This window comes from Centroberyx gerrardi, chromosome 16, assembly GCF_048128805.1.
Source record: "Centroberyx gerrardi isolate f3 chromosome 16, fCenGer3.hap1.cur.20231027, whole genome shotgun sequence".
Lineage (NCBI taxonomy): Eukaryota > Metazoa > Chordata > Actinopteri > Beryciformes > Berycidae > Centroberyx > Centroberyx gerrardi.
Genome location: NC_136012.1, coordinates 20,754,716 through 20,778,967, shown reverse-complemented (window position 1 = coordinate 20,778,967; position 24,252 = coordinate 20,754,716). Strand labels below are relative to the sequence as shown.

At 41.4% G+C, this 24,252-nt stretch overlaps 1 protein-coding gene across 1 annotated transcript; it reads left to right on the top strand.

The window, feature by feature from the left end:
- Positions 1–10,351: 10,351 nt before the first annotated feature.
- hs3st1 (heparan sulfate (glucosamine) 3-O-sulfotransferase 1) lies at positions 10,352–13,295 on the top strand. The gene is made up of 2 exons (XM_071900304.2): positions 10,352–10,559; positions 11,497–13,295. Exon 2 carries the CDS (start codon positions 11,634–11,636, stop codon positions 12,558–12,560), a length of 927 nt encoding a protein of 308 aa, XP_071756405.1. The 5' UTR covers positions 10,352–10,559; positions 11,497–11,633; the 3' UTR covers positions 12,561–13,295.
- Positions 13,296–24,252: the final 10,957 nt, after the last annotated feature.

Below are 24,252 nucleotides of genomic sequence, written 5' to 3'. Positions count from 1 at the left end.
TAGGAATAGTCAAGATTTCTATAAGGACCTCCACCAGTGTCCAAATCAAGGGCAGGTTTGTTGTAGGATTGTATGGGAAGCGACACTGACCTCGCCGGACTGTGCAGCCCATTTAAAAGTTAGAGGGTAAACACTATCAAGTGAGGTGAGACAGAAGAATGGGCTCACTAAGCCTTGTCTGACAGCGTTATCATGGCCATTGGTAACAGTGGAAGGCACTATGTAAACAGCTTTTTCCCGGATGCCAATAAATCCAGAGCCATTACAGGCAGTTGTGAGATGTTGGTTTGCATTCTAACAACACTCTGATTCTGTGGAAGTAAGTTTCTATAGAGAAACTCACACACACAAAAGCACACATGCATGCAGACATTCAAACACACACACGTGCACGCACGCAATACACAAAAGAACACATGCGGGCGCACAGACGCACACACAGACGCACACACAGACGCACAGACTGTGTGGCAGAACAAACAAAGTTAACGGATATCTGCTTCTGTTGCTAGGATACCACTTCTTTTGGCTCCTAAGTAAATCAGGGTGACTGGTGGCACCGACGGCTGTGAAAAATTAACACAAGCTGTGGTAACAAAGTAAAAGTAACTTTCAACTTAACCTAAGAGGAAACTGCATTTATTCAATCAGTTGGTTTCAGTTTTATGGAGAGGCAGTGATTGTGTTGGACTGGATAAGTTGTGTGGAGAAAAACAAAACTGGAGAAATACAAACCTTGGCAATACACTGCGAGCAAGTTCATGTGTATGTGTGTGTGTGTGTGTGTGTGTGTCTGCTGTGAACCATGTCCCCTCTCCCCATGTCCACCGTTGGATTGTTATGGAGCAATTATGGCCATTGATTTTCTCTCTTTTCTCAGCACACCTCTGTATGACAGCTGGCCTTTGTAAGTGGCCTCACTGGACCAGTAACCGGTGCCCTCTGTGGCAACGCTATTTGCTCCAAGATTTGGCCAATTTACCATGCTATTCCTGCCCCGTCCCCTCAAGGTACACAGTATGGCTCTTTGAAACAAGCATAACTGGTTCTTGAGAAAGAAGTCAACCTGTGACCGATCAAGGTTTCTATTAAAGTCGTCCACGTAGTACTGAATATTTCCCTATCATGTTTTTTGCTACTGGACCCACTGTTCTGCTTCTTAAGTTTCTACTCAACTCCTTTTGAAATACTGGTGCTACTGAGTTTTTCACTCATCTCTATCATTTCCTAGCAGTTTCAATCCACCTACACCCTTCAAATAAAACATCATGAAATAAGTTGTTTTACCTTCAGCTGTTCATAAGATCCCTTTCAGTTTGCAACTGCATCAAATCCATAAAATGTCATGCTGACAGACATCTTTGACAATTCAAGGCCATAATCCATCATTGAACAGACTGCAACATTGCATTTATGCACAGAAACAGTCTTTTGTTCATTCAGGCAATGCTGTATCTTTTGCTCCCAGGCAAGAGGAGTTTGAGGCAAAGTGCATCATAGGAACAGATCATTTGTGTTGGAACTGGTCGCTATAAACTTTATCACTCATTTTATGCAAAAAGTAACTGGATGGACTTTTCTATCACTTCTCCCTTTTTCTGGTTCTATGTTGTTTTCCTAGGATGTCAGCATAACTTCACACACTAGGATGTCAGCATAACTTCACACACTTCTTTAAAGTGCTTTACATCATTGTATGTGGAGACATTTTAGCATGAGTGGCATTAGTGTGAACTAACCTCCAACCCTGGCTGTTACTAGCCATTGAGCTACTTGGGACCCCAAAAATATAGCAAGACAATACCTTTCAATTAAGATACTTTGACTCAAATAGTTTGAGCATTAATTGTGGCCATTACTGTAAAGTAGAGATGTTGTAACCCAAAAAGGCTTTCATCATGTGAAGTATAAAATGTTTATATGTTGTGTTCTGAGAAAAGACATAGCTGTTGTTGTGATAAGTAACCTTTTCCCCCTTAATCAATACATGTCAGGACTGCGCTGATTTATGCTCTCTGTAAGCGTCTGTTGTCAACACATGCACTGTCACACAGACCTGAGGGATTGCACTGATAAAGACTTAATTATCTAGCAGAAATTATGCTCAAGGATGGATGGATGGATGGATCAGCTGATTGATTGATGGACGGGTGGAACATACTCAATGACAGATATGACTATTCAAGCGTAAGGTATTGAAGGTACACAAAACAGTCAGGAGAATGGAAATCCATCTTTACTTGCATGTAACAAACATTCAAACCTTCATCTCAATGTTTCAGTCAATTCAAGACTCAATTAACCTCTCACCACAAAGCAGAGAAAAAATAACTAAAATTAAACTCTGCACACACAAAAAACACAAATGCACATCAGGAATAACAGAATGGCACAGTCTGTTATTGTGTGTAGGAGTAGCAGATGAACTGATACACGTGAAATAAAGAAAGAAGAAAGGAGGAGAAGAAGAAAGATAAGTTCAGGAGTATTGATCCTGAGAGCAGATTGTCGTATTGGTGGATCTGGGTAAAGCTCCCTGCAGCCTGCTCTATCTGTGTTGGATCAATATCGAGGAGGAATTGCATGTTCACGTGGAAGACTTTCCCTTTGCCTTACAGTACCATGACTGTAGACATTTTCTTTTTTAGCATGATTGGAATTTAGGAATTGAACCTCTAACCCTGGCAGTGTTAATGCCATCTTCTTCCCCACTGAGATACTCAAGACCAGAAAATACTCAGTATACATATATATGTAATACTCAGTATAACCAAATGAAACCGTCTTGATGACCCAGATGATAACAGTAAAGCCGTGTAATGGAAACAGGCTTATGGTCATTACTTTGTATATATGCGCCTGATACACAGCGATTATTATTTAGTGGGGGTTATTGTTTTCCGGGTTTCATTTCAAAATGCTATATTTCCATTTCAGAACAAAAACTGCTACCTGATGTTCATTGCTCAACACATGAAAAACAGAGCTGATTACATTCTCTGAATATTTTATAAGCAAATGATGCAAATAACATGTAGAATACGCAATAGTGAGTTCTACTGCGAGCAATCGTTTCGCCGGAGTTGGCATCTCATTTTAAAACTCTTCATTTGTTCATTTGGCCACTATGCTGCCGTCTGAAATTTAATGGAATACCGTTTGAGGTGTGTGTGTTAAATTCCACATGATCTTTTCTATTGTTCTTCAGTCTGACTCAGCGTCCTGCGGCTGCTTTCTTGGCCAAGTCTTCTTTATAAAGGGGCTCTTTGATCTCAGTGGGACTAACCTGCATGAATAAAGTGTAAAAGAAAGAAGTAAGGTGATTCTAATTCTTTAATGATACGGTGGTAGCGATGTGTTCCACGTTTTTCCACAAACAACCTAATTAAACTTGAACATCTGACTCCAGGAGTTCAACATCTGCTCCGGTTTCGGCCTGGCAGGTCAGGTCATGTCATCAGGCATTTACAGTGTCTGTAAACAGGAGTTCTTCTCAGGAATGATGTGTAGCCATCCTTAACTTCATCAAATATAAAATATAGAGCATCCAGTCTTCTCAACCAAGGGCTTCAGGTATCCTTTAAAATGTCCTACCATAATTTTAATTGTTGTCAGTTTTCCAAACGGTGGATACATTATTTTGTAACAAAACTCTTCAAATATTCTCTTGCTAAAAAAAAACACCTACACCTTTAATTATCATGGCACAGGCTCTTCTTTTACATCCACTGTGAGATTTTAATGTACAGATTCTTTTGTTCTGATCATGTCATATGCTCAATTAACAGATGTGGATATGAGACAGAAAATCAATGTTTTCATTGCTTTCAGGATCACCGAGTGCACAGATGCAAGAACTATTATTCAGATTTTTTTTTTTTTTTTTTGTGATTGGGGAGAGTTTTAAAAAATGAGTTCAAGTGGATATTTTCAAAAACATTTTCCACTGCAAATAGCGACTAATCCTCCTTTTCATTTGCTTGAAAACATGCTTTCAAATGGGCAAAGCTAGCAGATTCAGACATCATGGTAAACCTTGGCCTGACTTTGAGAGGGGGGAAAAAGGAAGTACCAGCAAAAAAATGAGAGAAGATGAAAAACATTCAACAAAAAAGATGCATGTAAACAGAAAGCACACACACACACACACACACACACACACACACACACACACGCACGCACACAGACAAAAGCATGCACTCACATGCACATACAAACACATCCCAGCATCCAGCTCCTTTTTGAGGTGGAGATAGAGGTAAGGGCTGGTCGCAGTATAGTAAAATATGTGTCAGAAGTTTTCCCACTAATCTCCTGAGTTGAGGTTCTTTGAGTGGGAAACTAAATATCTGTGTCTGAGGCCTGTCACACAGCGGAGCATCACAGGATGATCAAAACCCCCTTCGGCAAGCTCTCGCATTGTCTGAGAGAAGAGCCTCTTTTAAAAGAGGAAGGATGGGAAGGCGAGGGGGGGAGAGATGGGGGGGGGTGGTGGAGGAAGAGGAGGAGAGAGTTGGAAGGCAGGGTTGATCCCAGACTGTCATTATCCTCACTTCTTAGCCACGGTTTGCAGGCTTCTCCGTAATGAAGGCCATTTCCAAGGATTTGCACCTGGCACAGACGCCAAATTCTACAGTAATTACCGATAAAGAGAGGTTTCTCTTAACTTTGGCCTTTACTGCCGCTTATATAAAGTAATCCTTTATCATTCTGTAGGGTTGTATATCTGTCGAAAAAGGAAATGGTCCTACCCACAGCACTTCAGCTCGTGACTGATAATGATGTTTACTCTAAGAGACTGTTCTCTATTCCCCTTTGTGTATAAATGTAGACAAACAAAGAGGCTTATTTGTTTCAACTCATTTGATTTCAAGTCAGTGATCTATTTGCTTCATTGGTAATGATTTGCCTGAGGAGATAAAATAGTAATGCAGATACTGTATTATCCTGTGAACAAAATAAACTAAATAAAGAGTGAATAAAGCCTGCTCTTCAATAAAGTGTTTGTGTGAATGCATGTATGAAGATGGAAGAGATATCACATTTCTTTCAGCCAGTGTGAGCAATAACTATTTTAGTGTTGAGACTCCACCCATCAGTCCAGGCCCGTTGCTTAGTATAGATCAGTGGTTCTCAACGTGGGGTCCGGGGCCCACCAGGGGTCCTTGAGGGAGTTGCAGGGGGTCCCCAGCAAATTGATGAAGTGTTAAACTTCACCAGTATTTAATTTACAAGAAGTTAACACAATAAGAGAATGTAGAAGAGTGCCTGTTTTGATCTTAGTTTCACTGTTATCTCTCCACCTACAATACAGATAGTCGTGTAATTCTGGACAAAATCATATCTGACAATAAAAACATTCTCAGATTTGGGTCCGAGAGACAAAATCTCATCAAATGAGGGTCTGTGGCCCCATTGTGTATTAAATTACGGGTCCTTGAAAAGGGTTGAGAATCACTGGTATAGATACACAAAGGGTGAAGTGAAAAGCTATATCTATATATTGTTAGCAATAACTACATATATTTTAGAACATTTGTCAACCAAAGCCTAAACTAAATCTATAGTTTATTAGTCATTATGTTTGCCATGCCAACTATTACATATTTGGCAGCCTCCCTGCCAATAGACTGTATATGTTGAGAATGAATAACTTTGCAAGTGTAGGTAGGTATAAAACGAGACTGGCAGCATTGCGAGCAGGTTATCTGTACCCTCCGAACACCTGGATGTGTACATATGGAAGCCAAGATGAGTCATAGCCAACTGATGCGCTCCAGTTTCCATGTACAACCACAGTTGCTTTCCCATGAAGAAAACAATGTGGTGTCACGTCACGGAGCAGGTCTGGGCCTGACAAGCCTGCCCAAACATCACCATCTCTCTTTATCTGCCAACAGCTGGGATTTCTCCCATTACTGACTTACTGACGGGAAACGGCAGATCCATTGACACAACTTCCGCGATATTGAGAAAAAGTTGTTATGTTTGCTTGGTGCAAAGTTTTTTGTTGATCAAGAATGAGATAAATAGCAATGGAAACTAAATGATGTAGCGTGAAGACTTTTGATTTTTCTCATTTGTGTGTGTCCTTAAACAGCTAATTTCTACATTCAGGAAGACTTTTTATACTTTTATATGGTAAGATACACCTACCTTCCTACATTTTATTTTTTCAGATTTCTTTTTCAGATTTCTTGAATGGAAACACCTCTTTATTACGGTATCCTGCTAACCCACTAATTTAACTCTAATGTAATTCCTCACCTCTCTGTCACAAGCATCTTCTTGACCTGTTAGAGTGAAGCTACACTGAAATTACAATTACACTAGTATTCTTTCATTTTTTCTGACTCTCCCTAGGGCAGAAGGGTGGCACAGTGAGGGAGATCACCCTTCATCCAGAAGAGCCAGGTTTCCCCTGTGTCGGCAAACATCTGCGCTGCTGAAGTGTCCTTGAGCAAGACACTGAGTCCCTGCCAGCTGCAGGGTCGCTGCTCTGTGGTTGAACCTCCCAGTGGAGGGAAAGCAAAGAGCGTTTACCTACAGGGATCAATACAGAATCACGCTAGTATTGTTATTAAAATGAAAGACAACTAAAGCCCTTTTTTTTGTTGCGCATTTTGTAAATCATGGGCATAAGCTCTTCAAAAGCTTGACTTATAAATATTAGATAACCACTTTACAACTTTCTAATACAAACAGCAGCCAACTCAAATACAGATCAGTGTAATTCCGTTGTTTACAATCAATACAAACATGAATAAGCTTTTCAATGTCAATACATCTAAAACTTATGTTTAGCTTTTTTTATTGAGAAGTCTCTCAACCGAATTTTAAAGGGGAAAAAAAGGGATTTGGCTCCATTTGGTTAGGTTTGAACTAAGGATTAAGCCGTTAACCAAAAATGTTTTTGGCTTTGCAGAGAAGCTCTCATCAGCAATTCATTTGGACAGATTGAACTGTTCAACCTATTGCTTTTCTAGACCATGGGCACATCTATTCCAATGTGAAACTAGCCATCCTGGAAATTGCAGCTGGCACTCAAATTGGCATTAAATGAGCATGGCAAGTTTCCCTGTAAGATTCATCAGAAACATCTTGTTTACCTTGTTTCTGTCAGATTAGTAAACAGGATCAACGCAGAAGGCAGATTTATAACTTTAACTGTCGCTATGCATTTGTGCTAATTTAACTTGCAAATATTTCTAGGCATTTCCCTGATGTAGCCTCCATGAACACACCTTTCTGTTTTGAACACTCACAACACTGTAGTCCAATTAAAAACATGCTAATGGGTCAACGACTTCATTTCGTGTTGTCATATGCCATCAGCTAGTATTGTAGCACCATAAATAATTGCAGTAATGAAATGACCCATACAGTGAACCCGCTTGAACAAAGTATAGAGTTTCATTAAATAGCTGAAGCTGGAACAAGCCTGATGACCTGCGATGAGCGGTGGGTGGGTGTGGGGGTGTGAAGATCCATATAATTAAACCGTGAAACTAGGTGATAGAAATAATAGCCGTTGAGGAGAAACACACTCTCAGGTGTTTTGAATAACAAAGAACCGTAATATGTTTCCCCTTCACAAATAAACTAAAAATAACATGGAACTGAGTGAGTATTAAAAGAAATTCTAATTTCAAAACTCATAAATAAGAATATTCATCTGGAGAATGGAAGTCGAACAACATTACCATTTGTAGCCTGAGGGCGGTAACAGTAGCTATGTGTTGTATCAAAAGCTAATAATAAGAAACATGAATGTTTTAGCGAGGAAAATGGAGGGAAAGAAATCTGAAGTGTAAAATAGCTTAATGTTACACCAGTTACAGAGCCTACGGGGATATTTAAATACTTACATAAGCCCTACCTCAGTGCCCTATGAAAAAGATAATCAACAAACTACTTCCCTCAACAGGAATATTTGGAGCACGAAGCTGGCATAAATTTATTTGTTATTGTCCAAGCGTAGACCCTGGCTTCTGCATAATAAGTTACACAGCAATGGCTTGATAGCCTGAATATGAATATACAATTCTGTGTTAATTGTATATTTACTCCTGAGACCGCGCAAACATTATTTTCTCTTCCTAGACTCGCATTTTATACGAGTGTGCGTGGCTGTCTACAAGGATCATTTACCAGACTCCGGCGCTGTATTGAGCATCTTCTGCAAAACGTGGGACAGGAGTGGCGTTGGTGTGTTAAATGTTTCTTTGTGTGAGCAGGCAAAACCATACGTGAACAAGTTTTTTCCATTTTACTGTATTTATACACTCCTTGTCGTGAGGCTGATTATTATCACAGCGAGCTGCACAGGGCACGCAAATTACATTTACTCATAACAATGCGAGGACCTGTTTTGAATCTGTTATGCGTTGCAGGGCCGGATAAACCTGTTTCTAATACAGTATGCGGTTTAACATGCTGTCAACACATGTTGCAGTGGCTTCATCTTCAGAAAACCTACTCACGAGGCAAAGTGCTGCATTTCACCTGAGTTTGGGGTTCTCACATTTTAAAAACGTAATGTCGTGGTGACACCATGCTTATATATGTAACTCAAACCTATTATCTTCTACCCCCAATATACACCTGCTATCAAACCAATTCACACCCCCAGAGGAGTAATTGTTGTTATTTCACACTGTTTCACTATTTAGACCTGAGGGCATACCAATGGAGTGGCACTTAGGCATATTTATGGTCCGTGAATATGTGCCATTGTAATGATAATGTGGATGGACGATTTTGATGATCCTCAAAGTAGGATTATATTGTACTGGCTGGATCCACAACTCCGCTGAATCCACACTTCTAGGAGGGAGGAGGAGGGGGGAAAAACCTGAGGATTACTAACCTGCACATAAAAATCAATGCAGGAAAGGAAAAGTGTTGGCCATATCAGCACTTAAAAAGTGTACGCTGAAATGCCAAAGTACACACATCTGCATTCTCCATAGGAAATGGATGTGGGGTTGATCCGTTCTTTAGACGTGACCTTTTACTACGGCACCAAGCCTCCAGCCTGTAGGCCTTTGGTACATGTAGAGTGCCGCTTTAATGTGTATAATGGCCTCTACTTAAAAAACCAACACAGCAGAAATTTTCGCAACATGGGTAAAATCAGATACATCCATATTCAATTGCAAAGCCCTTAAGCCATCCACGCTTCAGGCATAACATCAGCATGAGAAATACGCTTTGCTCTCCCGCCCGATTCCAACGGACAAAGATTTGAATAAAAAACAAACTGAAATTGAGTATGTTTTTCCTTAGAAAAATCTCAGATGTGTGTGGGCATTCTCACATCTTGCCTTCATCACCTTTCCACGAAAAGACAATTGAGTCAAATCATTACTCAGTCCGATGCCAAATTCCACGTGAACTTCTGCTGTTTGTACCCAGCAGGATCACTCGCTCTTTTCAAACGTAATGTTCTGGGTAGGGCAAAAGTGACACTGTGCCAACTGGCAAGATAATCCGCTTTAGCAATGTGTCACTTACAGTTAGTCATCATCACATTTGTGAAGTCACTCTCGAATACAAACTTTCCCACTCTAAATGTAAACTCACAGGCGACTCAGAGGAAATTGTGAAATACTACAGTCTCAGATTCAGCAGCAGTAAATCTGAAATTTGGTGGTATTCAAGTGACATTTTGGACGGTTGTCTTTTGAACTGGTAGGAAGCATTTGTAAATTTCTCAAAAAATTAAACTCAACAGGTGGTGAGACTGTGCAACTTGGACCAGGCGACTACCCACAGATACACTTGCACCGTGGACAAAAGAGAGAAAGAAAGAGCGGGATGAATAACCGGTCTGTCTCTTTCATTGATTTCCCCTGAAAGCTACCCACACCAGGAGTCAGGGGAGAACTCCTGTAGTCTCCACTGAATAGCCTTTTTCAATCCAAATCCTGAGAAGGGGCAGGCTCTCTATGGGCGACAAATTTCTGTATAGAGCAACTCACACTCCTTCTTGGTAAGTAGTAGGCTATGTGATTTGAGCTATTGCTGCAAAAAATACCTATAGAGAGAGTAGAGCAATTTTGTGCCTGTGTTATATATAACCACATCACAATATAACCCCACTGTCTCGTCCTGTGCCAAATGCTACACGTTAGAAACATGGCCAGTCCCATACCTGGATCATGTGAGTTGGTCAGTTTCGGGGCAACACTCACTGTTCCTCCTCTGCATCACACCACCACACCGGGAGCGTTACCTCTGTCAAATACCGTAACATTACAACAAAGTGAGTCAGAGGGGGAGTGGTCCTGCGGGCGTAATGTAGGCGTAGGCTCCCAACAGCTGACACTCAAAAATCCGGGGAATAGTCCGGGTTCCCAACATAACACAGAGGAGGCGCTCCGGTGAAGTTGTTCCCCGGCTGGAGGCGAGTTTTGTGCGCACGGAGCAGACGACGGAGACGCTACACAGCCGGATCATTATACCTGCTGGTTTGGAAGTACGGGTCCTATCTTACAGAGGCAGAACAAACGTGCAAGAAATGAATTCTGTGTCGATGGGACGATTATAGTTCAAAGGTAAGCGATCTTACGGCACTTTACGCATTTATTGGTAAACGCGGACAGCAAGGTAACCAAGCAAACTAACACATGCATTTTACAGGCATGTGGAAAAAATGCGGAATAACATAAACAGGCGCAAAACATGCATGTCATCTGTGCGTGTCTGTGCGCGCGTGTGTTAGGACTATATTTTAAATTCTACTTTTCCCTCTGTCCCAAATAATGCCAAATTGTATTACATGTTGTCTATTCTTTAATTTGCAATGTATTTACTGCACGTCCCGCATAATTCCCTCTATTAGCATATAATCTTGACAGCTCAGATTCAGTATTGTACACTTTTCATTTAAACAATATATCAGCTAAGTGTTTACAGTAAAAAAAAAATAAAAAAATTTCAATTTATTCCTACTTTTATGGCTTGGTAGCCAGCAATATAGTAGAGGATCAAACCAGCTAAACTCAGCCTCGAGTATACACACCGTATAAAGGTGTTATGAGCTGATATGATACAGTATAAATTAATTGCATTGTAGTAGTGCCAGTTACATAAGTTACATTAAATAAAATGTAGACTAATACTATTCTGACAGTAGAATTGTTTTTGAGCTGTAGCTTAAGTTACTTTATGGAGATTACTGAATGGAGTTTATCACCTTAATATTTATCACTACATCACTGTTGTTAAATGCTTTATCATGCGAATATTGCTTCCTCAAAGTTGTTCACTTTTGGTTGGGTGCCTTTCCATTGCCATCAAAGATTTATGTCATGACAGTCGAATTTTTAGACTGTGAATACCTGTAATTAAATTAAAGACCAGACATTTTCTATGTTATTATGTAGTTTGTATTATATACTTGCAGGTATTTCCAGAGAGCCTGTCTGTTCTGTCTCTCTGCCAGATACACACCGGGTATCTTACAACCATAACTGTTTTATTTCCTTGCAGTTACTGCTGCTGGCAGAGAAGAGGCAGTTTTTTGCTTTTCAATTGGACCATTGTGTTCGGGCAGCTGTTCCTTCAATGTGGGATACAGTTTTGGTGCTTTCGCCAGGCTGAAATCTTCCAGGGTCAGGACCTCCCTCATGGCAGCCTTGCTCTTCGGGCTGCTGCTTTTTGCAATGCAGTCCCCCCCAATCCCCTCCAGGCCGACGGCTGATGAGGGGCCCCCTTCGCCCCCCACCGCATCCGCTGTGGCTCCCAACGACACCGGGGCCACCGGCCACCCCAACGGGACCCTGCAGCAACTTCCCAAGATCATAATCATCGGGGTGAGGAAGGGCGGCACGCGGGCGCTCATCGAGATGCTCAGTCTGCACAGTGCGGTGGCGGCGGCCGAGAACGAGGTGCACTTCTTCGACTGGGAGAGCCACTTTCAGAAGGGCTTGCCCTGGTACCTCAGCCAGATGCCCTACGCCTTCCCCGACCAGCTGACGGTGGAGAAGACCCCGGCCTACTTCACCTCCAGCAAAGTTCCCAAACGCATCCATCAGATGAGCCCCGACATCAAGCTGCTGCTCATCCTCAGAGACCCCACTGAGCGCGTGCTGTCGGACTACACCCAGGTCTTCTACAACCGCCTGCAGAAGCACAAGCGCTACCAGCCCATCGAGTCGGTGCTGGTGAAGGACGGTGAGATCAACCTGGGATACAAAGCTCTCAATCGCAGCCTGTACTACGTCCACATGCAGAACTGGTTGCGCTACTTCCCCCTGGACAGCATCCACGTTGTGGACGGGGACGAGCTGATCAGGGACCCCTTCCCCGAGATGAAGAGGGTGGAGAGGTTCCTGAGGCTGCAGCCCCAGATAAACCCCTCAAACTTTTACTTTAACAAGACTAAGGGATTCTACTGTTTGAGAGACCATGGGCGAGAGAGGTGTTTACATGATTCAAAAGGCAGGGCTCACCCTCATGTTGCCCCCGCCATCCTCCAGAAACTCTATCAGTTCTTTCATGAACCCAACAAGAAGTTCTTTGAGCTGGTGGGTCGAACATTCAACTGGAACTGAGCGATTGTGTCTCAATATCTCATTGTAGAATTGCTTAAAGCATCAGAGCCTGCTTCAGTGGGGTTAATTTCCATAACTGTCCTGTTTTCCATACTAACAAAGTAGAAGAAGACACAAGGCCAATGTAAATTTAAACTAAATCTATTTTTGTATTAGTAATTGTTGCAGCAGTATGATCGAGCCAAATATCAGGGCAGACTGGATATCTCGGTTCATGACAAGCTCTGTTATTGTCTTAACAAAATTTATGTTGTCATTGGGTGCTTTGTCAACCATTTATGCATTTTATTATCTTTCATACTGTTTGGAACATGCACAGCCGTTAAGCTGGTTGTCTGTCCAAAGCAGATAACTTATCAACGATAATGGCATTCAAAGGTTAGACTGTGTCTGTTAATGTGTCACATGCAGGTAAGTACCGATCAGTTTAATATTGTCATCCTTTGATGTTTCGCTGCATATAATAGGCCATTGTTTAATGTCTAACTTTATCTAGTGTTCTGAAGGACCTTTTCCTGCTGCTACGTTTTTCCCAGTCACTTTCAGGCACACGCCATACTGAATATATTTGTTCCTTTTGTTACTCAAATGATTCTTCATGTAAGAGTCAAATAAGTATTATATACATGCTATGTACACATCATGTATTGCTGTTCTTTATGGTGTACTGTAAATATGATAGATTTTTTAAAAGTGAAGGATTAATACCATAATAAAGATGTATTTTATTTTTAATTGTCTGATGTTTTTGTTTGAGTCCAGTCATGTTTGCTACTCAGTTAACAGTCATAAGCATGTTTCTGTGTATAGACTACACCCATCTGTGTAGATTAGAGGATGATACTGCTTTCTGAATATGTTTTGAACAAGTGTACAGGGAATTATCACACAAGCATATAAAAGTAGAGCTGAGATGAGACTACAATGATAACCGTCTTGAATTTCCTGCTTAGCCACTCTCTATGTATATAAGCAGGTGCAGACAGCAACAGCTATTAGTATCTTAGAAAATACTGTTATGCTGTCGGGGAAACTGCTTTCGGGCATAATGGCTTTGTGTTTGTCCGATGCTTCTTGGTAATTGTCAGTGTGAATTTATACACACATTCAGAGTAAATTTTGCTATTATAAATGGGGATTAGCATAAGTGAATTGAGAGTGGGCGGCTAGGTAAACTCAAATTCAAGCACAATTCAAACCATGAGAAATCAAAAGAGAAGTTGTTTATGCCCAAGGGTGTGATCTTACTCAGTTTTTAGAGAGGCAAGGGATTATTTATTCAAATCTTATTTGCTACTTTGAAAACATCAGCAGCACCGTCTCAAAGACATTAAGCTCCAAAACCTAGCTGTTTCATATTTGAATGTGGCCTAGATTTATTCAGAGGCTTATTGGGACTCTGCAGACAGAACGTTAACCTCGTTGCCCCTTAAATGCAGACCAAAGCATTCTTCATTTCTCTCTCTCTCTCTCTCTCTCGCTTTCTCCCTTTTTCTTTTTTCTCTTTTTTTCTCCCTCAGAGGGGAGGAATTCTATTCACTGAGCTGGTTCAAGTCTACATATGTTTTTGTGGATAGTGTTGAGTAATACTATTAACGGCTATCAACAGAGCAGGTTTGGGGAGGTTGTAAGCATAGGGGAGAGGGAAACAGTAAACGGACAGAGTATGTAGAAATAGATGTAGAAATAGAGAGCGAGGTGGAGGCTGAGATCTTGTGCGATTATCAGCCAACTGCTTTCGTCATTTGGCATGTGCAGCGATACGCAGAATTGGCATGTTCTGCTTTTGGTGTTGCTGTGTTGCTTTGAAGGTGTCAGGTCTCCAGATGGTCTTCGAGGCAGTCACATCTGGAGGAACTTGCAGGAGCGCACGTACAGTTTCTCCACTCCAAATCAAAACTACAGCATAGTGCAGGCAGTGACGTTCCTCATGTCACAACTCAAACGGGGTCAGACGAGGACTCTGTATTCTTCGTACGTATTTCAGTCGAAACCTCTAAAACTCTATTCCTCTCAACACCAATGACTCCAAACTCATACAATAGGCGATTTAAGAACAAGTGGCAGAGAGAGGAAATCGTAGTTGGGAATAAAAGCCTTGGCCCAAAAACCTCGGCCCAAGCTGAGGCAGGTGCTCACCGACGAAGCTTTTCCGAATCCTTGCTGCTGAAATTACTTTCAACGAGGACACAACCTCTCTTCTTCATCTCGCTGTTTCTGTCTCTAGTTTTTTGTATCTCTCTCTCTCTCTCTGCTCTGCTTACACGTTATTGAACATCAGAGGAGCATCTATTAAGAGTTCATGAACGCCCCATTAGTCTAGTCAACTGTGGAGCCCTCTAAAGTTTTACAGTCACAGATTTCCCTTAACATCGCCTAATTAATCTCAGCCACATAATTAATTTGCCTACTCGCCCTACATGCAGTATAGGAGCGGTAAACCAGGGCTACAACCAGGATTAATAGCCTTGCCCTCCTCCTGGCGCCTTCCCCCCTGCCATAACACCATTTAGTGTGGAAGTTTCTGGAGAAGTTGGAGCCACCCCCCTCTCCTTGCTGCCGGCCCACACCAGTTGTTTCTGAAGGGGCTTGTTTCCTCCAAATCACAATCATCCATTCTGGACGTTTCAAAGGATGATGTGATCCAATGGAGCACAACCCCTTCTGCGGTTACCAGGGCTGCAACTCTCTTTAATTGGAATAGATTGTTTATCCACTCAATGTGTGAAGCCCGGCAGAAATAACGCGCACACACACACACACACACACACACACAAATGTACGTGCACAAACATGTGCATGCTCACACACACACACACACACACACACACACACACTGCCTATTGGTTAGCTCAGCGAAATCAATAAGAAAGTTTTAAGCAGTCTTTCTGTTCCTCTGAGAGAAGGAAGAAAAGAAAGGATGAAATGCAAACATATAGGACTGTTCATTTTTTTATCCCCTCTCTTTTTATTCTAAAGCATCTCATTTCAAGTTCATTTGAGTTAGTGTAGTTTTTTTTTTTTTTTACATGTTTGAGCAGTAGCTATGTTCTGAGTATGTTACCACCATGTTATTATAGGGACATGAATCCCATGCAACACCTATAGGCCTATATAGTAAAGATGAGGAAAAATCACTGGAGAACAGAAAAGATATTTTTAAATGAGGTGTGGATGTAGGCCCATTCAGTAACGTGGTAAGTAAAAGTGAATGTTATGATAAGGCAAATTTTTGTTTTAGGTCACTGTGACACAGTTATCTGCCTAGTCTTTAGCCCAATCCCCTTTGGTTCTAGTTGTAGCTTTAGTTCCCTCATTTAACCTTAACAAGCCATTGCTTTCGGCTTTGTTGCTTTATTTTTTGGACTGGTCAGTGAGTGCCTTAACGGCTTCCTATATTGTCTATGCTGCTGACCGCCGCTGCAGGTGTCATCTCACAGCCCTATAGATGGAGAAGAGATGAAACATTGAAAATAATTGATGACACTAGCACTGCATTTGCAGCGAGCTATATTCAGCGTTGGTATACTCCAACAAAAGATGAAGCTGCTTCTTTATGGAGGAGGTAACCTTGAAACCAGGACACAGCGAGCAGTGAAAAGATTCTAAGAAACCTCTCTATCTTATCTGCAGCCTTTACAAGCATCTTTGATTAAACCATGACAGAGAGAACAGTGAATCTAGCATTCAATCAAAGCAGCTTAATTGCATGCTGACCTCCATCAATATAATTCATCATAAAAAGGCAAATCGGTCAAGTTGAATGTATTTGAAAGCAACGTTTTGGTCCCAGGTAGCCTTTCCCCATTCACCATTAAGAGAGCATCTAAAGCCTTTTGAATCTCAACAAAGGTGTGTCTGACAGTCATTCATACATGAAATGCAGACATGAAATTGCAATGAAATATTCACCCTGGGTGGCACCTTTATCCACAGCTTCTTACAGAACCAAGAGTGCAGACTTTTTCACATGAAATTCCCCAGGTATCACATCCCAAACCCCAACAGCATTAGTGTGATTCTCTACCCATTGAGCTACACAGTTAATGAATAACACCTTGGAATGCAGATGTTCTTGTGATGCTGTTTTTTTTTGTTTTAAAACATTCAGTGTCCCCTAAACTGAATGCAAGATTGGTGTAGCATGATGTTGTTTTAAATAACATGCTGGAAATATCCAGAGTCCTTTCTCCACCCAGTTGCGATCCAGGAATTCTGGAGAAGCAGTTGGTGGATTAGGAACTGGAGATTCCCAGAAAAACAATCTTGGCCTGTAAAAAAAATTAAGTCTTAGTCCTCCTGACTCCAAGAAAAAGACCCTTCCCATTTTTCCATACTAACAGAAAGCGATTTTGGCAGTAGATGAGGAGATTAAATAAATTGAATCACCTTAATTAAATACAACAGCATATGAGTTATTTTTCTCTTGCAGGAGGTCACACAAATCATCAATTTCCCTCCATGCTTATTATATCTTTGAGCGTTTTCATTTTGCAACTTGACAGCGCAACAAATAACGCTAAGATATTAAATCAGAAAAATGTGGTTTTACTTCTGAGCGAGCTGCTTTCCCGATCCTATTTACCCTTCCAGAGCTAATGGAACGTAAATATATATGTCATTATTACCAAAGGCAAAGGCAGAGCCCTCGCTGTATGATGTATGTATGCATTTCCCCATCATTCCTTCATCTCTGTCAGGGTCTGCATGTGCTGTTGCTGTGCGAGCCAGTCATTGCTGCGCTCTGTTATCAGTCATTCCCTGGCATGGTCTTCTTTGGCAGAGGAATAAGCCCCCATGGCCAAGGATAACTCCCACTGCTACCAGACACCTCTGCCTGGGTAAAGCATGACTGGGCCTACAGATAGAACTCACTCCCTCTCTGGGTGTGTGTGTGTGTGTGTGTGTGTGTGTGTGTAGTGTGTGTAGTGTGTGCAACATGCATTTCGGGGTCATGATTTGCCATGTACTGGGTTGCTGTGTGTTGTGTGTGCATGTGTGTTTGTGTATGTGCATATCGCTGTTAACCTGTGAAAACCTCATACCTCCAATTTGGGTGATTTTAATGTTTTCTCTCCAGTTGAAGGATTACATGCTCCTCTATGGGCTCATGAATCCGTTTTTAAAACCAATTAAATAAACTCAAAAATACATGGTGGTCAAGCTAAAAACGAGGCTGTTTTTCTTAGTTCCTGAAAAGTTGACGTTTTGGAGATGCAAGGTTTCCCCCCTGACAGCGACGATATGTATGTGTACACGTGCAAATGTGCCTGGAAGCCCATATATGTGTGGGATTATGTATCTGTGTGTGTCCATCCATAGAGAGCTGTAGACCATATGGATTTTTAGCAGGATTTTCAAACACTGAGCTCCAAAACCCAGACTCCCCCGAGAGACCGAAACCCTAGAATAGCTCTAAATGGGTTCCTTTACTAGGACTGTTGTTTGAAATAGTTCCATTTGTTCTTGACATTACTACTGAGCTCATTGGGACATTGCCGACTCTCTAGTTATATTGCACAGTTACTCTACTTGTAAGGAAACATCGTCTCTCTTGTCCAAAAGACATAATAACACTGTTAGTTCTCCAGACAGGCAACAAATGTTCTATGTGTACATACTGCATATGGTTCACATCAAACCCAAATGACAAGTGAGATCGCTCAAGTACTGTATTACAGCACAACTGAATATCCAGCTTTTTCACTATCTTGATTGGAAAGAGCAAAGCTGCTCCATATTGAAACCATGTGCGGGCTTGTCCCTTGATAGTGGTGTAATAGCTGTATACACATGCTGGGGAAGCCTAATTCCAGGTCAGTGAAAAACGACACACATATTGGTAATACTCTGATTAAACTGAGGCTCCTCCTTAAGGGATTTCGAGGCTGAAATTCAGAGGGAGATTGATCTCTCCTTATGCAATTATATTTGGCCAAATACAACATGGTGCAATAATGGAAAAATGTAATTTCTTCATAACAAGTCAGTAAGACTTATCACTGGACCTCCATTCCTCCACAGTCAAGCTGCACTGTGTTCCATTTATATGTCTGCAAAGTTTTTTAAGACAAGCATTTCTCAAAAGCACCTCGTATCCCCAAATGTCAGTCCAAGAAAATAGAAAACAGGTGGTAAGTCCGCTTGCTGTGAAAAGACTAAATTACATTCAATCAGCGTACCTAGGGAGGAAAATTTCCCTCTGCCTCGCGCCAAGATCTCCAAATAAAGAGAGGAAAATCAATTGCTTGTTTCATGATTGACCAAATCCCTTCACCCGTGAGTCTTGAAATCCAATGACCTGCAAGGCTGATGTATTGCTTCTCACCTGGAGATTGATAATGCAATCCTTTCACTAATTGACCCATGACCATTTAAAAGTTGCAGTGATAGAAACATCCTTTCCATTCTGTATCACACAACTTAAGTTTTTTTTTTTTTTTTTTCCATTGTCAACACCTGAGAAGTCATTACCATAAATTCATTTCAATGTTGTTCAAATAATTGTTTGTGATTTTATGGGATGAGCTCTTGAGTCATATTCAGCTTGAAATGGTTAGTAGTAAGCCTGTTTATGCCTTCCTGATCACAAAAGCAAAGCAGATTCAAGATTTATGGCCTATGGCTGTTTGGAAATTTCGCAAACAAATGTTCTGGCATGGCATGACAGTGTTTTTGTTTAAGAACTGCATTATATTTTGTTGGTATGTTTCTTTTTTTTCCAAATGCTGCTTTGTTTTTTTTTACTTATATATGTAATTTTCCCATAGCTTCATAAGAATTTATTGATCAAACAAGTAGGGCAAAGCTCCTTTTGAAAGACTGACTCATCAAACCGCACCAGGTGTGTCACTATACAGCAAACTTGAAACATAGAGATCATCATTGTTGTGCACGTTGTGAGTCAGGGCTTTTGATCTGTCAGCGTTTCCTCAATGAAAATCAGAGATCGGAATCTAACCAGCGGGATTTAACCAGATACTTCCAACCGCTGACCTTGGTCAGCGGTTGGAAGTATAAAGGCAACGCGTCAACAGCCTGAATACAAAATTTCTCTCAGAGTGAGAGAAACATATGCGGCAACTTTTACTTGCAGGATCCACCACATCACAGAATCTTTCTATTTCTTACATTCTCTCTGAAGTCAAAAGATGAATATACAACGGCAGCCGAATCCTTGGCTCACAGTCCTTCAATCTTACAGATCAAACGCACTTATCAACAATCCTGAGGAGGCTCACAGCACTTTCTCACACATCTGTCAACGTTTTCTAGTGCTCTGCCTCTCGGTTCCCAACAAGAACAAGTTTGAGCATTAAAAGTTCCCCAGAGAGAGGTGAGAGTAGAAAAGAGGCAGAGAGGACATTGATCTGGTTGTGTAACATGGTGCAGTTTGCCATAGGTCAATGGAATTCCATCAGCTTTTTCCCCTTTGGTCAATATCCATCTGAAGAGTCTCTACAGACAATTGTCTTTCCTTAGCCTTGGTTAGACAATTGTATTCTACCTCCAGCCAGCTGCTTTCGATGAGAGGACCAGAATCAGATTGCAACAGGAAAAGCCTAAAAAAAAAACACTTGATGAGGATGGCTCCACAGAAAAGAAATTGCACACACTGTATTCTGCCTGGTGTACTCTGCCTGGTTTGTAACCTGCAGAGAAAATTTATCCTTGATCCACAAGTGAGGAAACCTCTAATCTAACTTTTACGGATGCTCTCTTAGTTAGACATTTAGGTTATTTCTGTCGTTATGTTTGAAATCTTCGTTTGGTTTCTAGTTTGTCCAGCTCCCAAGGAGATGTTCTGTGTCTCCGCTGCACCTTCATCAAAGCTACCTAGATCACAGCTAACTGTTAAAACAAACATTGAAGAAACATGTCAAAAGAGACTTTAGGACATTTGATTGAAGGGGGGTGTTTGGATTGTAATTCAATGCTTGACCAGGATGTGGGTCTGCAGACAGCGTCATGCTGATGAGAACTAGGGTTTTTGTTAGGATCGTGATCACTGTTCCTCTCTCTGTCCAGTTCCACTGTCTTCTCTTCACTTCTGCCAAAACAATCTGTCAGAACATTCTGTCACAACAAAAGGCCCTTTTCATGTTCTGTTTCTTCTTCTTCTGCATTGAGAAACCGGTGCATTACAGCGTCCTGTTGCCAGCTCTGTCCTTCACTAAATCACTCCACAACCTGTCCAAAATTTTTAATTTGTTACATTATGTATCTAGTGCTCGTAACCATTATGATTTTGTTGTTTTTGTTGGATTGGTTTGTCAGTAAGTTGCAAAAAGAAACTTGCCACAGGAAGTTGTATGCACCGGTTTAGCTGTTACCGTGACGACGTGAAAAGGGCCTATTACTGAAAGAGTAACGACACACTAAAACCTCTCTTCCAGTTGAGACTGTATGTGCTCGCTGTGGAGGAAGATCTGAACCTGTCTGACACCAAATTATCACTGCTCTGCATGTTTATTGTTGCTCCCTCTAGTGGTTTCAATGTCCCTTTGGAATTAAGGTGTAATTATGTACTCTTTGTTAATGACAATATCATTGATTGGGTGTGCTCAGGTCAACCAGGCACTCTCTCACCTCCTCCCTTCCTGCCTGCTGCTAAGCTCCATAGCTGCATACACAAAACGGCAAAAAGAGCAGAGGACAGTTAAACCTGTTGGTGGCATCACTCTCAAACAAAGCACAATGCCCTATTGTTGTTTGAAAATGATTTCAGGGAATGATTTGAGAGTGATTTCCTCACTAGCAGATGCTCATAGTATTCCCTAGTCAAAGCAAGTCATGTTTTAATCCTCCTTTAGCCATCTGTCAAACTGAAATCAACATCTCAGACATAGTTTAGAATTCAGTTGTTTGTTCTAAAGTGTTGTTGAATATATTAGATATTTCAAATGGTTTAGGTGTTTAAAAAGAAAATAGACCTAGGTCAGTATTTATTTCCAGCAAGCAGGATTCTGGTGAACTCAGCAGCTTCCATTTTGAAGGTGGCTCTCATAGTTCAACTCAGAGTCAATGAGACTATTTTGCATATTACCTTGGCAACTGCCTTTTTATCATTAGGCTACTGTTCAGAATTTCCTTAATAGTAGTCTCATTCTAACCCAGACATTTCGTATGGAAATGTGACTCCTCCCTGCTTTGACAAAATGAGGCTCTCAGCAGAAAGGATTTTGTTTCTCACTCAAAAACAAGGCGCATATTAACATATCAAGGAGCTAGAAAGGAGATTGTGAGATATTCTAAACATCCTCCCAGTGGGCATTTGACAATAGATGTCTGGTTTTATTGGGGTGGCATACTAGCCATGTGAATTTCAATCACAACATTATGTATAGCTTTGATACTGCTTAGCTTGGAAACTATTTTTTTTTTTTTTATCTCCTTGGGGTGCCGAAACACTGTTTTATCTTCTTGGTTCAAACTGTAATTGTTTGTTTTCTGTGTTTTATAGTTGTCATATGTGCATAAAAATATACCAGACTAAAGCAAAACCTCCTGTTACAAAAAATATGATTTGAGTGCTTTGCTGTGTGCCTGCATGGGTAAAGTTTACATCTTTCCATCTCTGCAGTTTGTACAAAAACCGCAACTCATGCAAAGTGACGTGTCAAAAATTCAAACTCTTCGTACCAGTCCTCAATGTCGTATTTACATAAACGCTGCCAAAGGAGGTCAGTGTAGCTTTCTGTGCCTTGTGGCGGTTTTGCGGGGCAGACGACAAGAAGTGGAACTGTAGTGCTGTTGGTGTGTGATAGCAGTGTGTGGGGGCTCTGGGGGGTGTATTAGCCGCTGTCTGGCGTCTGAGAGGGTGAAGGGGAGTGGGAGAGAGGCTTAATGTCTGTCTACTTCTATTTCCCTCTTAATTTCACACACTGTTGAGTCAGCCTATTGACTGACTGCTTATGGTGACGCTGGCGGTCCACCAACACTGCAGAGGAGGCGGTGCATATAACTCTTCCTCACTGCTCCATTTCACCATATAGGACCTCTCTCTAGCCCACCACTTATTTAATAAGCTGATGCAGGGCCCATTCTCACTCATCCATGTGTATGTGTAACCTGCCTCCTACATGGGAGTGTGTGTGTGATGCACTTATCAGGTTGTCGCTGCGTGCATCCCTGGAAGAGAGAGTGTGTGTGTGTGTGTGTGTGTGTGTGCGTGTGTGTGTGTGTGTGCGTGCGCTATATTTTTGTGTGTGAGAAAGAGGGGCGAGGTAAGAAAGAGTGATACCACATCCACTCTAAAGGCTCTTAGCACCTTAGTGTCCCATGTGTGTCCAGCCTCCAAAATCAATACTCGTCTACTCTTCATCCTAAACTTCCCCTAACTTTTTAGATTGCAAACAGAAAGTCACCAGTGGGGGAAAAACATTATTTCTTCCCTCTGAAAAGTCTCTACACACAGAAGACAGGCGAAACATAATTTCCTCCCTCTGAAGAGTCTCATAATCAAATGATAATAGACTTCAAGGGCTCCAACCTAAGCCTGTCTAGGTAGCCAGACTATGGATTCAGCAAAAGCTGCAGCGCTGTGCATCATTACTTTAACAAAGTATAATTTGTCAAGATGTCAACAAAGCAGAAATTAGATGCAATCCAGGTCACTATAGACCCATAATGTTCCAAAAATTGGTTTCCGCACCTGCTACGAATTTCATCTCTTTCAAACTGCAAGCCAATCTTTTCTCAAGTCAAAGGGAAGTTGCTTGAACAACTGTTTAGAGGAAGATTCAATAAAAACAACATAGACAGTAAATCGAGTCTGTCTGCACAGGAACAACAAAGTATACTGAAATTGGCCTTCTTTTCTAGGTCACAGGAATAAATAAGGTAAATCACCATCTTGTAATCTGGCTGCTGTCACCTTGTTCCTCTAGTAAAGGCCCTTATCAGCGTCGACAGCGCTGTAGCCATTTTGTTTGCAGGGTGTAAATAACATTACATTGGTCATGAAGCGAGATAAGGTGTTCCATGAAATGTGAACCACCTCAACACATTCTGACAGGTGGCTGATTTTCCATAAAGTTGATTTGGTTTGAGGGCGAGAACATCGGAAAATGAGGTGCAGAAATATGTTTGGATACTTGGAGATATCAGTGCGAAATTGGGTTGTGAATTTTCCCTGATGATGCCGAGCGTGTCAGTATCATTGTGCGCTGTGAATGTGTTAACTCCGGGGAGAGCCGATGACTTATTTATAAATGGGGCTTTATTGCTATTAATTTTTTACAAGGTAATATCTGTAATTTCCGCTTTCTCACAGACAGAGCAAGACTATTATCAACAGAGAGATGGAGAAAGAGGGAGACTGAAAAGAAAGAGAGAGTGAGTGAGAGTGTTTTGCATGTTTGGAGGTGTGTATTCATGTTCCCTATGGCAGCACATTCCTCGTGTTTGTCCTCTCCCCTCTCTCCATAATAAACTCCCGGTGTTACAGGCCCTGTGAAGGAAGCTTCCAGCAATAGCTTCTTTAACAGGAGAGAGAGCCACGTCTGCCCCCATGATTTGTTATTCAGTGAACCGCATCTCTAGAGAAATGGATTTACTGGCGTGCCCTCTGCAGAGGAATGAAGGTCGGCCCCTACCTTAGAGATGCCATTTGCAGCGCAATGCAATTGTTAATACGCAGCTTTGAGAAAAGCAGGCAGAAAAACATTCATGCCCATTTGGAATTCCGGTG

Excerpts from the sequence above, each read along its gene's own strand:
- hs3st1 (XM_071900304.2), top strand. The coding sequence starts at position 11,634 with ATGGCAGCCTTGCTCTTCGGGCTGCTGCTTTTTGCAATGCAGTCCCCC.